General features: G+C 54.2%; 1 protein-coding gene across 5 annotated transcripts in view; it reads right to left on the reverse strand.

Moving 5' to 3' along the window:
* The window catches only part of LOC119852863 (cullin-9-like), a 65,397-nt gene extending 51,556 nt beyond the window's left edge, over positions 1-13,841 (reverse strand). For 2 of the 5 annotated variants that reach the window (XM_043512186.1, XM_038394796.2), the window contains exons 1-4: positions 12,021-12,145; positions 10,169-10,772; positions 5,228-5,382; positions 4,195-4,728 (exon numbers count right to left, since the gene is read on the reverse strand). In XM_043512186.1, the coding sequence (XP_043368121.1) occupies positions 4,195-4,728; positions 5,228-5,382; positions 10,169-10,760 (1,281 nt within the window). In that variant the 5' untranslated portion in view covers positions 10,761-10,772; positions 12,021-12,145. Of the gene's footprint in view, positions 1-4,194; positions 4,729-5,227; positions 5,383-10,168; positions 10,773-12,020; positions 12,153-13,738 lie in introns of those variants that run through there. The other 3 variants (XM_038394797.2, XM_038394795.2, XM_043512187.1) reach the window with 3 other exon arrangements.
* Positions 13,842-14,599: the final 758 nt, after the last annotated feature.

A 14,599-nucleotide genomic window follows, 5' to 3' on the forward strand; every position in this document is an offset into this window, starting at 1 on the left:
ACTTATTTTTGATGACACGGATTTTCCTTAGAGCTTCAGCCTTGAGTTGCTTGTATGACTCTTTCTTCTGCTGATGTGATATGTCGTTTTGCCACATGCAATGAGCTTTTCTCTTCTCTTCAAGCAGGCCCTGAATCTCAGCGTAGTTCTCATCAAACCAATCTTGGTGATAGTAGGTGACATAGCCAATGGACTCAGCACATGCTGAGAGAATGGCAGTCTTGAATCCCAGAAATTTTCATCAGCAGCAGCAGTTGTAGGCATAGTGGCAAACTTCTCTTGGAGACACTTCTTAAGTTTCTTCTGAGTCACTATATCTTCAAGGGACTTAATGTTGCATTTCTTTCGTACTGATTTTGCCAGCTTGTGATGCCTTGAGGCGATCTGGAAATTCATGATTGATATAACATCTGTTCAACAGTCATCGGTTTCACGAATGGCCCTTGTGATGCGGACATCCTTCCGATCTCAAGCTTTAACAATAACATAGTCAAGAAGGTGCCAATGCCTGGAGCAGGTGTCTTCAGGTGGTCTTATACTTCTCACTTTGTCTAAAGAAGGTGTCTGTGATGACCAGGCCATGTTCTATGCATTTGCTCAGGAAGAGATGCTGTTGGAGATAGCCTTTCCTACTTCTTTTCCATTAGTGCCATTCCAAAGATCCGACTCTAGCATTAAAATCTTTGAGGACAATGATCTTGTCCTCCTTGGGAATGTTGGTCAAGACTCTTAAGATCTGTATAGAATTGTTTCTTGATATCCTCGATAGAATCCAGTGTTGGGGCATACGCACTGATGACAGCAGCAGACTGGTTGTTGCTGAGGTCAAGATGAAGAGTCACAAGACGTTTATTGATTCCTACAGGAAATTCTGTAAGCCGACTGACATTTATTCCTAACTGCAAAACCGACACCATGAACGTACCCGTCCTCTGCAGATTTTCCTTTTCAGAAAAGGGTGTAGCCTCCACCTTCTCTCAAAGAGAAAAGGAGTACTTGTGGCACCTTAGAGACTAACAAATTTATTAGAGCATAAGCTTTCGTGAGCTACAGTTCACTTCATCGGATGCATAGAAGCCTGCATGTGATTTCTTTTAATGTGGGGAGGCTGGTGGGCCTACAGCAACCTCACGATCATGACAAGCTGGAGGTCTAGGGCCCAGTGGCAGGGAAAGTCTGAGATGACTGGAGATCTCCAACTTGTTGCAGCCTTCATCCGCTTTCACACCTGTTGAGATCCGAGGACCCTCTTGTGCCTGGTCCACTGTTGAGGACTTAGGGGATTGGACTGTGCTTTATCTGGGACTTCCCCTCAGACCTGTTCGTCTTGAGAGACTCTACCAGGAACATGAAGCTCCCGATAACTGATCATTGGAACATGCAAGCCCCTTCAACACAACAAGGTGACAGTCCCCAAAGAGGAAATTAAGTAAGGCTGATACTCTGAATCTGTGAATCTTCCATTCAATGAAGCCATTCATGATGGAATTTCTCTGAGGCTGCCACAGAACATCCACAGCGTGGAGGTCTGACTACAGATTGTGTGTCCAGCTCGCACCAGAGTGCACAGAGCCTTGCTTATAAGGGATACAAGGAGCACCAAAAACCGAATGGCAGGTTTCAGAATTGGGCACACTTCCAAAACACTCTTTTTCAAAGCCTCCCACCAACGCTAGGTGTGAAATTCACTAAGGATCACAGGTGTCCAAGTCAGACTGCAAGCTCCCTTAGGGCACAGATCAGGCCTTTACATAGCGACAACGAAGTCGTGGAATAGGCCCCAACCTGACCCTCCTTGCAGCAGGCTTCAAAGCACTAAACACTTCAGCCACCTGCGCACAACAACAGAGTCCCTTGGGCGACAAGAGGCAAGACAGCAACCGAGAAGGTTTTGTCCTTAACTGGCGTAAATTGCCATACCAGAAGCACATAGAAGGGAAACCAACGACCTTGCCACTGACAGTTTTGGGGTGAATCTGCAAGGGCAGATGAGGTGCCGTTTTGTCCAGGAAGTGATGGATTAGCCATCAGCACCTGGAACTCACTCATCCAGCTCAGAGCATCACAAAAGAGGGAACCATCGTTACTGACAGAAAAGGAAATCATTCATAAAGCTGCAAGACAAGACTTACAGAAAATCTAAGTCAGATCCCAGGAGGCCAGTGGAACTGTAACGATAGGAAGAGGTAAGTGGGGATGCTTCAGGAGACAGCTCAGGAACGTGACCCACTAAAACATGCCATGGCACAGTAACAGATAAAGGGCATTTCCCAAAGGCTGTAGACTGTGTGACCAGAGACAGCCAGAGGCCTATACAGTTACAGAAGGGAGCCTCAAGTGGGCCAGGCCCCCATGCGTCCAGCCCAGACCAAAGAGATCATTCAAACCTGAAGTGAATGAACTGGCCACAAGACTTCATATTTGCATCTGATTTCAGGATCAACTGTGCTCAGTTTGTTCATATATTATTTTTCTAAAGGACAGTTCCACACTCTTCCCTTGGGCATCCAACAGCCAAGACAGAATTTCTAATTTATGCAACACCACCATTACGAGAAGTCCTGCAAACCACCGTTACGCCCTTAGGTATAAGCTGTGAAATCCTGGACTCCATTAAGGCAGAAACACAACAAGCAAGTGCCTAGATCCCTGGCTCATGGACCACACAACAGCACAGTCAAACCCTGATCTGGAAAAAAGTTAGCACTAGCCCTTGTGGTTGGGAAGAAAAGCTCAAAGACATGACTTGAGTAATCAGTGCAGGGACAGCCTGAAACAAAAGCTCCAAGCAGGGACAGAATAAGGCAGAGGCACTGTAAGCCCTTGCCAAGGGCACCAGATCCAGGAGTGATGTGATTAAAGCACAATCCTCAGCTCTCCTTTTAAAATCTTTCCAGCCTTCATGGCTGCGAGGCAAAGTTTAAAAACGTGACCTGAGTGGGACTGATGCAGCAACACCTGCCTGCATCTGCAGAGAGCTTGCTCCACACATCCTAAGGGGGGAAAACGCCAGCCCCAGTGCTCTCCCCCTGCCCCCAACACCACCCCAGCAGCAAGCTCCAAGGAGAGGGGGAAGCAGAGTGCAATGAACCCAGTTCACACACTCCTGCAGAGGCATCTTAGCTGCCAACCCTGCCAGTCCAGCGGGCAGGGAGAGAAGGGACCCTGTGCTGCTGCCCCTGCCTCTTTAGGGGGACGAAGGGGTTCCTTGCTACTCAACTTCGAGTGCAGGGCCACAGTGCAGGGGAGGAGCCGTGCCTGTACCTGCTCCCCCCCTCACATCATGACACGCATATGGCCATGGAATGCCTCAATCCAGTCCTGGCTCTAGAGGTGAGAGTCCTCTCATTCATCTTAATAGGCTGTTCTCTAAAACCCACCGCTCTGGGGTCTCTCTGCCAACTGCATCCCCAGAGGGACTCCGGAGGGCCCTTGCTGCTGTCCCACCATCCACGCTCTGCTGGGGCAGTATCAACAGCAGGTCCCTCAAAACAAAGATTCAGCCACGAGCAGAGAAGAACCAAGTGCTCTGGCTTGGACCTGGCTGAAGACAAGGAGCAGGGGGGGCCGAGCCCACCCAAAGAGGAGAGGTGGTGGGCCCAGCCCAGCCGACCGCTCAAGGGAACAGGCCTTTGTGGTCATAGGTCCCCTGGGTGAATATGTAATCAGGGGACCCAACCATTGTCTTCAAACAACGCCCTCAGTAAGGATTCCTGTGCAACACGATTAGCCTGTACTGAACTGGCACAGGTGTCAAGGCATGAGCTGATGACAGTGAGGGTACGTAACTGGAATTTAGCAAGCAACTCTGGCGGTGCAGAAGGTAAACCAGGCCATGGGCCCCTCTTACAGGTGGACTGTCTGCAGCTCTGACCTTGCACCAAGCACATGCTGCTCCACACACGCATAGTGCGAAGGGAGCCCCTCAGACCAGACTCTCACTTGCAGCCAGCTCTCCTAAAGGGGAACAGTGTGGATGAAGAACCTGTTCACCCCTGGCCAGGGGAGCACAGCCTGTTTGTGGATCAAAGGAAGCCAGCTACAGAGAGTCCAAGCCAAACACACCCGGGACCGGAGCTCTCAGGGGCAGGGACCTTTTACCAGGAAGGATGGGAACCAATGCCACTCACAGCATTCCACCCTCCTCCCTTCCTCTCTGCCAGTCCCACCCTCCTCCGTTCCTCGGGCACTCACCTGCACGGGGGGCATCCCGTTATTGCTCTGGCGGAACTCGCCCTCATCCCCAGCGCTGATCTCCTCGTAGTCTTCCATCATGCGCACCATCATCCCCGGCTTGAGGCTCTCCTGCACGTACTCCACATAGCTGCTGCGCCTGGCGAAGTCGGACAAAGTCAAGAACCCGGGGCCCTGCTTTTTGCGCGGCGAGGGTTTTGTCGTGACCAGAGGGACCTGGACAGCAGCGCAGGCAGGAGCCTTGGGCTGGAAGATGGAGCGGACGACCCGCGGCTGCCCCTCCTGCAGGGACAGCAGCTCCATCCTCTGGCTGCGATCCCAGCCCATCACCCGCACCAGCTCGGAGATGAGATTGGCCATGGCCATGCTGAACTCGAACTCCCGCTGCAGGCGACTCCTCTCCCCAACGTGGGCGCAGGGCACAGCGCAGTCCTGCCGCTCCCCGCCCAGCTCCGTGCTGCTGTTGAGCTTGTCCACGAGAGAGGTGACGCACAGATAGCGCTTCACCAGCGAGAACAGCAGCTTCCCGGGGATCTGCAACAGACAGTGTCAGAGCCACGGTACGAGAGCTCCCCAGCCAGACCCCCAGCCTGCCCTGAGCCACCCACACCCTCCCCCTGCCTGGAGCCCCTCCTGGGGCATCGCCACCCCTTGGCAGCCTTCCAACCCTCCCCCCCTTCCTGAGCCACCCCCCCCCACCTGCCTACCCTGAGCCACACACCCCCCCGCCTGCCCACCCATCCTGGGGCATCACCACTCACCCCCAACAGGCCTCCGCCAGCCTGCCCACCCTGAGCCAACCCTCCCCTCCCCCATCCCTAAGAGGCCTCTGAACCAACCCTCCCCGCAACCTCCCCTCATCCTGCCCACCCTGAGACATCCTGAGACATCCCTCCCACCCCCAATAGGCTTCTGAGCTCTATCCTGTCACCACACCATCCATCTCCATACCAGACAGGCCTCCAAGCCCCCGGCCCAGTGAAGCCCCCTGCTCCTGTGCCCCTCCCCCCGAGCGAGCCAGCCCTGCGGGTACCTGGGGCAGGTGGATCCCCTCGAAGGACATGCAGTGCTCTTCGGAGGACGTGGTCTCCGCAAACAGCTCCAGGAGGGTGTAGCGACTGTCGAAGTCCATGTGCTGCTCAATGCCATCCTGCTGGCTCAGGGACAGGAGAACGTAGGCCCGACTCCCTGCAGCCGTGACACACGCCAGCTGAATGCTTTCCCTCCCACCTGCCCCTCAGGAGTGTCTCTGCCCCAGAAAGGGGAATCAGCCACACAAGGCTAAACAACACCCCCATGACCACCTATCCCCCTTGGACGACTCAAATCTGACACCCTCCATGGACCCTTCCAACCACTACCCAGCCACTAAACAACCAACCAACATGTGGGGCTATCACTGAACGGGAGAGATTCCAAGGCCTGCAGTACCCCAGGCTTTTCCCACAGCAAGAGGCCAAGTCCCCATTCAGGGAGAAGAGTCAATGAGAGCCATGGAGTTTACTGCTCCCCACCCGCCAAAGTGAAACAACAAACGAAACAAAAAGCAATCAACAAAAGCTAGATTGCACCCACAAGCACCTGCCCACATGGCCAGCGACCCTGCCAAGTAAAATAAAAAGCTTGTGCTTTTGTTTTGCTGCTTTCTGACAGTGAAAGAACCCTGACCCTTCCGTCCCTCTCTCCCAAAACAGCCTGTCCCCCTCGGATTTGGCATGAGGGAGCCCGGCCCTGTCAGTTGCAGGGCTGACTGGAGAATGAGTGAAATGGGGACTCGGGAGTGGTCGAGAGAGGGAAACAGCATTGCTATTAAAGCTCCCTGAAAATGTTTCACATGCATGACGAAGAGCATTGTGGAGAACCCTGCCTGCTAAAGATTCAACGTCCATGCCTCTCAATTGAGAGAGCTCACCCTCCACAAGCTCTCAGACACCCAGCAGGTCCTCTGGAAAAAACAAAATGTACACTCCTTGCATCGTATGGAAAAAATAAAACAAACCACAGAAAACCCCTGGTTTTGGAAAAAGCCCTTTCAGGCCTCTTTTGACATCAGACACAACCAAAAATGCACAAGCACTTTTTAAAACCCTTTGCAGGTCGCTTTGCAGGTGGTGATGGGATTTTATCACCCTACATTGATGGGCCTGTAACTTTCTGACCAGTCTCCTTTGGAGCTGTCACATGCCACGCTTGGCACTTCCTGTGGCTGGTGAGGAAGGACTCAACACATGAAGAATGTCTTTGCTCACTAATAACCCAAGACAGCAAAGGCAGATTACAGGTGTGACCCCTCTTTGTGGGGTCGCCCCTTTGGCGTGGTACAAAAGTCAGACTATTTAAGCTATCCAGGTATCATCTTGGCAGATGTAAGGATTTGAGAAGGTCTGATGCAGCACCAGTATTGCTCCCTGCCTGCACAGCTGGGGTCTCCGCTGCCCCTGGACAGCGCAGGACGGAAGGGGGATCCCAATTCAAGCACACTGCAAAATCCTCCCAAAGTGGCTAATTAAAGAGCCACACTTGTTTCCACTGATATCAATGGGAGCCAGGTTAGATCTGAGGGGTCTGGCTACATCTTACACTGACAGAGCTTGTTACGCTAACAAACTCTCACTGAACTGAGCTGAAGGACACCCGTGTGGCTTTTCCCCAACTCCATCACTCACCACCCTGGGCCTCTCCGTACCAGGCCCATTCCCTGTCATGCAGTTGCAAGCCCTGGAACAACCTCATCAAGGCTGTGTCCACTCAGTTCTGTCCCGGCTATGAGCACCACCACTCCCTGCTGCTAACCAGGCAGCTGCAAGGTTGCCTCCCAGACACAGAAGTGAGACACATACCTGTATATCAAGAGGGCAAGATTTAGTGGGAGTGGTGGTATAAACAAGCATATCCTGGACAGTTGCTCTACCGAATTTGCATAGATCTGCACCAATATTTTTGTAGCCACAGCCAAGCAGCTCTCACCCCCACCACACATGGCCCTGCGTAGTGCCACATCTTTGTACATCCAGTCAGCACATCAGACTGGAAACTCATTGGGCAGGGAACTCTTACTGTTTCATTGTCTTTAGAGCATCGGGCACAGCTCTGATGGAGTTTTAAAGATATATTGACCGGCACTGATATGGAGTAGGTGGAAGATTGCTCCCCACTACATTAATTTGCCTTCAGGGACCCCTGGAAGCTGGAGACTGGGATGAAGCAAAGGTGGGAAACCTTGGCTAGTTCTGAAGCATCCCCTTGAAACAGTACCGTCAATACCCACTACATTACCATGCCTACCTCTTTTCTGTGCCTATACATTGGTGTCCAGATACCACATCAATGGGTGCCCTGCCCATCCTTGCCTACAACACCTACTACTAGTTGTAGGGCAGGAGAAATGATTCCCTCTGAGAAAGTAGCCCTCTCTCATTTGGGGGGGGCTTGGGTGCTAGAAGCAGGCTTTTCACCTTCTCTGCAGGTCTGCTCCAGCTCACAAAGGTGACCTCGGACAGTTTATTGCCCTGAGATTTTACAGGTCACAGCTGACCTGATGTAGGAGCCCCCTTCCCATTCACAGAGCCACAGCTGGCCTCAAACTACAGCATTGGGAGCCAGAGACCTCACTGAGAATTTTACTGCAGCCATCAATGAGCCGTTAGGAAAACTGTCTTTACAGTTTTTACAGTGGATTTAACTTTACAGTGGATTTAACTTCAGCTCATCCATGATGACACTGCACCAGGCTGTGATAGCTCTGAAGAGAGAGAGGTTTGTATGGATGAGGCCAGTGCTTCAACATTTTTGCTTGGAGACTCTGATCTTTTGCATCCCTGACCCTTTGGAAAGAGACTGTCTAGTTCTGGGACCTGGACATACCGCAGTTTGTCTCGGATAACCCATCAGAGCTTGTCTATTTAAACTCCTGCCCTGCGTGTGGAATTTCCATTTAACCAGCTCCGCCCGAGCATCTCTGGGGAAACACTTGTCTTGTGGCCTAGGATGTTCCCTCGCTCAGTCTAATTCCAGAGCATTCAGCTCAGCCCTCACGTGGCAATAGCCTCTCCTGGGTCTTCTGCTCAGAACCAGACTGCCTTCTCATCTTGGGAGGATCACTCAGAGCTAGGAGAAGGGGCTTGTTTTGCTGCAGTGTAGCTTCTTAGGCTCTTATCGCCTGCGAGCCCTGCGTGAGAGGGGCAGAGTCTCTCTCCACCTGCCTGTTCAGTCCTATTACTGTACCCTGGCCAGATCAAACTGCACAGGACCAGACATTGTCCTCCCACGGAGCTAGCAGTCTCCCCCACTTGGCTGGAGGGGTCACAGAGGAATGGGAGAGAGACAGACAGTGACAGGCTGGCTGTGGCTACAAGAACAGGTCCACTTGCCAGGGCTGAGTTCTCGAGGGACTGCAGCTGGAGAGGTGGTGCCACACTGCAACTCAAACAGACGACCTAGGGATGGAGAGGCTATGCTATCTCCTGACAAAATAGGGGTGGCTGCAAATGAACTGAAGAGAAGTGGAGGGGAGGATGTCTGGAAACAGGGCCCAGCTCTCCCTCTAGCCAGGACTGCAAGATCTCCTGGCCTGAAGGACACCTCCTCCCTCAGTCCTTCTGGAGCCAAGCCAGACATATTAGCTGCTAAGTGGGTGAGATAGTATCTTTGATTGGACCAGCTTATTAGCTGTTCTCATGCCCAGAGACAGACCAAATGTGCCAAGAAAATTACAGTCTATGGAAAGAAGGGGAAGGAAGACAGGAAGGAGGAACGAAAGGTAAGGAACTCTGTAGGGTGGGAACTCTCCTGCTGCTTGATGCTTTGTTAGGAACACCGGAGCTCTTCGGACAGAGCTGGGGCTGGGCATGAAGGAAGCTCTGCTGCTTGGTTAACAGTTCCACACAGCCCAAGGGCAGGTCTGCACTTAAAATGCTGCATCAGCACAGCTGCACTAATGATGCTGCACCACTGTAGTGTTTAAGTGAAGACTCTTCTACACCAACAGGAGAGAACATTCCCGTGAGTGTAATCCACCTCCCTGAGGGTCAGTAGCCGCCCCAACGACATAGCGTAGTTTACATGGGGGTTAGGTCAGTATAAAGTCGCTCCGGGGTGTGGACATAGGTCTGTAGTTTAGACCTGGCCTTAGACACTGCCAGCAAGAACAACTGTCCTAGGGGAAAGGGAGGCAGGATGAGCCAAAAAATCTTCCAAGGAAGAGGGGAAGATGGGGAAACCACCAGGCTCTTCCAAGGAGCACACAGAAAATCCTCGTCCGAGCCACGCGCTAACAAGAGGCTTGGAAAAGTTTTATCTTATAAAATAGGACACAATGGCAAGCGGGAAATGAAGATTCTGTGTAAGCTCCCAAACTCCACTGGGATTCTCCAAGGAGCACCAGATAACACAGCAACATGGGCTTCAGAGTCCAGAATGCTGCTCTAATCTGCCCGGGGCAGCATCGTAGATGAGCATGTGGCCTGGCCTCTTCAGTACCCCCAGCAGATGAAAGAAGACTGGAACTAAACCCAGGTCTCCCACAGCAGTGCAGTCCCAATGCCTTGTCCTCAGCATCTCACTCTGCTCACTGCCTGGCCTCATTCCTTCCAAGAAATTCTGCTGTGTTTGCTGGCCTTGGAAGCGTGTGGAGATCAATTACAGGACTTCTCCCTTCCTAGGAGGCACCTTGAAACACATTCAGGTCTCTGATTTTTATATTCTACTGAGCAACCTTGAGATGAGCAAGTCAGGCCCTCGCCAGCCAGTCAGATTCTCAGAGTACTCGAGCCCACACACTAGAAACAGTACCCAGCCCCAACTCCTCTCCAGGCACCCAGAGAGAACAGAGTCCCCGAGAAGATCCTGCTGCCTGGGGGAACCCAGCTCCAATCTTTTCCCCTTCCCAGAGAGCTCCAGGATCCCCCCAGTACACCATGCTCAGCAGCTGGGCCCAGCCCAGCCCTTCTCTGGGCTCCTGGCCAGGAGATCTCACCTGCATCGTGGGAAGCCAGGGCCCTCAGCATCTTGCCAGCGCTGCGGCGGATTTGCTTCTCCTCATTACACAGCATCTTCATCAGCAGGTCCAGGGCCCCGGTCTCCTTGAAGACGCCCGTCAGCGAGCCAATGCTGGCGTAGGCGCTCAGCACGTGGATGGTGTTGAGGATGGAGGACTCCGGGCCCGTGGGCCCAGCCATCTGCCGGCCAGCCCGCTGCACCAGGTTTCTGACGTCAGCCTTCATCTCCAGCAGCGAGGCCTCGTCCAGCGTGACGTCCGGAGGGAACGTGCTGGGTGCCTTCTCCTCCTTCACCCGCTGCCCCTCGGGCTTCCTCTTGCCCAGCAGCGTCGGGCAGTTGGCATAAACTTCCTCAGCCGACATCCACATCAGGATGTTCTCCGCTTTGCTCTCCGAAGAGGCATTGGTGTTGCTCCCTGGGCCCTCCTCCAAGCTGAGGATGCTCCAGCGAATCAGGTACTCGGTGTGGCCATCGTGGCCCCGGCGCTGCCGGATCAGCTCCTCGGGGTGGGCCTGCAGCTTGGGCCCCAGGTGCACGAGCAGGTTTCCGTTCCTCCTCTCGCCCACCATGACGGGGAACGTCTGCGCAGAAAGAGAGGCAGGAGCAGGTTATGATCCACCTAGGAACCCCAGTCGAGAGCTCTCCAGGGAAGAGCCTCTGGGACCCAGCTGGTAGGAGAGGGAGCTAGAGACGGAGATCTCTGCATGTCAGGCCTCCTGGCATTCTGCACCCAGATCAGAGTTCTGTAGGCAACATCCCCACCAGGAGATGAGCGAGAGCTCCACATGCAAACCTAAATCTCCTATGAACCTGGGGCCCAGCCCTGGGTCACTGGGGGAGCCAGATCCCCTGGCAAAGCCATCCCGGCGGATGGAAAAGCCCATTTAGCCCATCCCACAGGAAGCAGCACAGTCAAAGGGACAGGGAACTGGCCTGAGACTCAGGAGACTGGGTTCTGCCCCCAGCCCTGCCACCGACCCGCTGTGTCACCTTAGGCATGTCACCACCTCTGTTTTCCCTCCCACACTTGATCTGTCTTGTGCGTTTGGACTGTAAGTTCTTCAGGGCAGAGATTGCCACTCATTGTGTGTTTTTATAGCAAATAGCTCAACATCCGCCATCATTCCCCAAGGGGAAAAGTCATTAACAGAATTTCCTAGGTTCAATACACATACAGTAAATTAATCTCACTGAATAAATCAATTCCCACTGACCCAGTCATTCCCTAAACTACATGCAAACTGTCTGAATTTTCCTGGTACTGAAGAGGAAGGTTCACCAGAGCCAGACTAAGAAACTATCACCTCACATTGAGTCAGGTACCATGGACATGATACCTTGGCACATGCGGACCAAGAAACTCCATTTGCTTTTCTGTTGCCATTTCTGCATTTCAAACTCCTCTCTGGCTTGCAGCCTTATTTATGGCTGGGGACCAGTGATCAGCCTGTCAGCAGGAAACTTCCTATCAGTATGAACAGAGGTCCTAATGACATGCGCTGTGCATAGCACTGTTCTCAAAGATCCTGGTGACTAGGCTGCATGTAAAGCACCAATCTGTACTATTCATGGTGCAAGGTTACATTATTTACACTGAGAGAGTGGTTAATGGAGTCCATGTGGCAGACAGTGGGGAGAAATGAATAGATGATGCCTGAATAATTTACCCACATGGCCAAGGGAGCTGGTAATAAGGAGAAACATTGTGCAGCTTAAGCTGGATCTGGATCAGTTCTCTGAGTCACTGTCCACAAGCAGACATCACACAAGGAAATGATCATCCTTTCTACAAATAGAGGGAGGCCTCTGCATGCAAAGGAAGGCTATACCTGGACACGACTCCTCTCTAGATGCAGAGGGAGGGCACAGCAAGACCTAAATCCTGTAGCACGGTCTCTGGATTCCACAGCACTCTGGTACAGCAGAGCTGGGATTCTGTGGGTGCTTCCTCTGAATTAAACAGTGGATGACATTACGTATTCTATACATATATTGTGGTAGCACCCAGGAGCTCCAGGCCTGGGCCAGGATCCCCTTATGCCACATACTGTATGAATACAGAACAAAAAGAAGGTGCTAGCCCCAAATAGCTTACATAGAATAGAAACTGAATGAAACAGGGAAAGAAATCACACACAACAGCTCCCATGTCATTTACTCTGATCTTACATTGCACTCACTTCACTGTCCTCACGTTTTCAGTGTTCACAATGTGCCACCGAGTTTTGTGCGGGTAATGGGTAACTGCCTCACAAAAGTTGTCAGGTGAAGCTGGATGTTTTGGCAGCTGGGTAGGGAACAGCTGGGGGTTTAGGCACCTCAACAGGCATTTTAGGATTTTAGTTCAATAGCTGAGTGATTTTACTGCAGTTCTCAGCAATGAAACAGTAAATAGCATGAGGTTTCAGAGCAATGTCACAGTGAGATGAACGGGGCAGTGAGGGGAATGGGACAGCTCCTCAGGCTGTCTATGGACTCAAACCATTGCATTGGTTAAAACTCAGTTCACACTTGCAAGGATGTCTTCACAAACACACGGTGACTCTTATTTTAAGGAACACTTAGAATCGGGAGCACAGCTCCGAGACAAAGTGCAAACTCTGCAGCTGTGGAGAGCACAAGTCCAAGCTGCTGCGCCCTTCAGGGAGCAAGCCTGCCGCACCACTCTTTCAAGCGCCCTCGGCTCACCGGACTCTCCCACCGATTTGTTTCCCTCCAATTTGACACGTTCCCCTCCAAGCCCGTAACCAATTCGCTCCACCTGCTGCTTTAGCCAACCGTCCCTATTAACACGCATCTCCCCGCTCCTGAAGTACCCTGAGTTCAATGAGCAGCAACAGACCTTCCAGTTCTCAGAGGGGCAGCCGGGTTAGTCTGTATCCGCAAAAACAAGGAGGGCTTGTGGCACCTTAGAGACTAACAAATGTATTTGAGCAGAAGCTTTCATGGGCTAAAACCTGCTTCAGCAGAGGCCCACGAAAGCTTGTGCCCAAATTTGTTAGACCTTCCCGGGGGCTTCAGACACCGCACTAGGGAGCCCACAGACGCCCCTGCTGCGCACCTGAGAGAGGTTCAAAGGCCCGGCCCAGCCCGCCCCTCTCCCCGCAAGCGGGGATCGCACCCGTGACCTTCCCGAGCTGCAGCTTCTCCCTGCGGGGAAACGGGCCAGCTCGGCTGCCGCCGGCCACCTGCCCCGGAGATCAGTCTCGCCCCGCCATCCCAGCCCCCCCCCGCAGGCCGGACTCTCCCCGCTGCCCTGAGCCCGCCCCGGCGCCGCCCCGCCGAGAAACGCCTCGGGGCAGGGGCAGGGGCAGGGGCAGGGGCAGCGCCCCCGCCACGGCCCGGCCGCTCGCCGCCCAGCTCCAGGCTCGGCCGCGGGCCGGTCCCGGCGGCCCCGCCCCCAGGCCCGGTGCGGTGCCCGGCCTCCCTCCGGCCCCGGACACCCCAGAGCCCGCGGCCCGGCCGGACCCGCCCCCGGCAGCCCGCACAGCCGCGCGGGGGAGGGGCGCGTCCCCCCGCCCCGTTCCCGCCGTCCCGAGCCCGGCACCTGCCCAGTCAGCGCCGCGCTCCCGTCCCCGTCCCCGTCCCGGCCGCGCCCCGCTTCCGGGTACGATAGCTCCTGCGCGTGCGCGGCTCGCGCCTAGCTTACGGGTCGGAGCGAGGGACAAGGCGAGCGCGGGGGCGCTTGGGTAGCCGGGGCAGCTGCTTGCCGGGGATGGGGAGCCGAGGGGCTGGTCCCCTCTGCCTGCAGGGGGCGGCTCGGGCCAGCCCCGCCCGGGACTCCGCTCTGCCGGGGGGAGGGCAGCCCCAGGCCGACTGGATGCCTGCAGCTGCAGAGAAATCTTCCCTATACAGCCCCCATTTTCCCCAGGCACCCCCAACAGTTCCCGTGCACCCCCCAATCTTCCCCAGGCACCCCCAACAGTTCCTGTGCACCCCCCAATCTTCCCCAGGCACCCCCCAACAGTTCCTGTGCACCCCCCAATCTTCCCCAGGTACCCCCCAACAGTTCCTGTGCACCCCCCAATCTTCCCCAGGCACCCCCAACAGTTCCCATGCACCCCCCAACAGTTCCTGTGCACCCCCCATTTTCCCCAGGCACCCCCAACAGTTCCTGTGCACCCCCAATCTTCCCCAGGCACCCCCAACAGTTCCCGTGCACCCCCCAATCTTCCCTAGGCATCCTCAATCTTCCCCAGGCACCCCCCAACAGTTCCTGTGCACCCCCCAATCTTCCCCATGCACCCCCCAACAATTCCCCATACACCCCCCAACAATTCCCGTGCAGCCCCCAATCTTCCCCATACACCCCCCAACAGTTCCCATGCAGCCCCCAATCTTCCTCATACACCCCCCAATCTTCCCCACACACCCCCAATAATTCCCGTGCAGCCCCCAGTCTTCCCCA

The sequence above is a fragment of the Dermochelys coriacea genome, chromosome 3 (genome assembly GCF_009764565.3).
Source record: "Dermochelys coriacea isolate rDerCor1 chromosome 3, rDerCor1.pri.v4, whole genome shotgun sequence".
Lineage (NCBI taxonomy): Eukaryota > Metazoa > Chordata > Testudines > Dermochelyidae > Dermochelys > Dermochelys coriacea.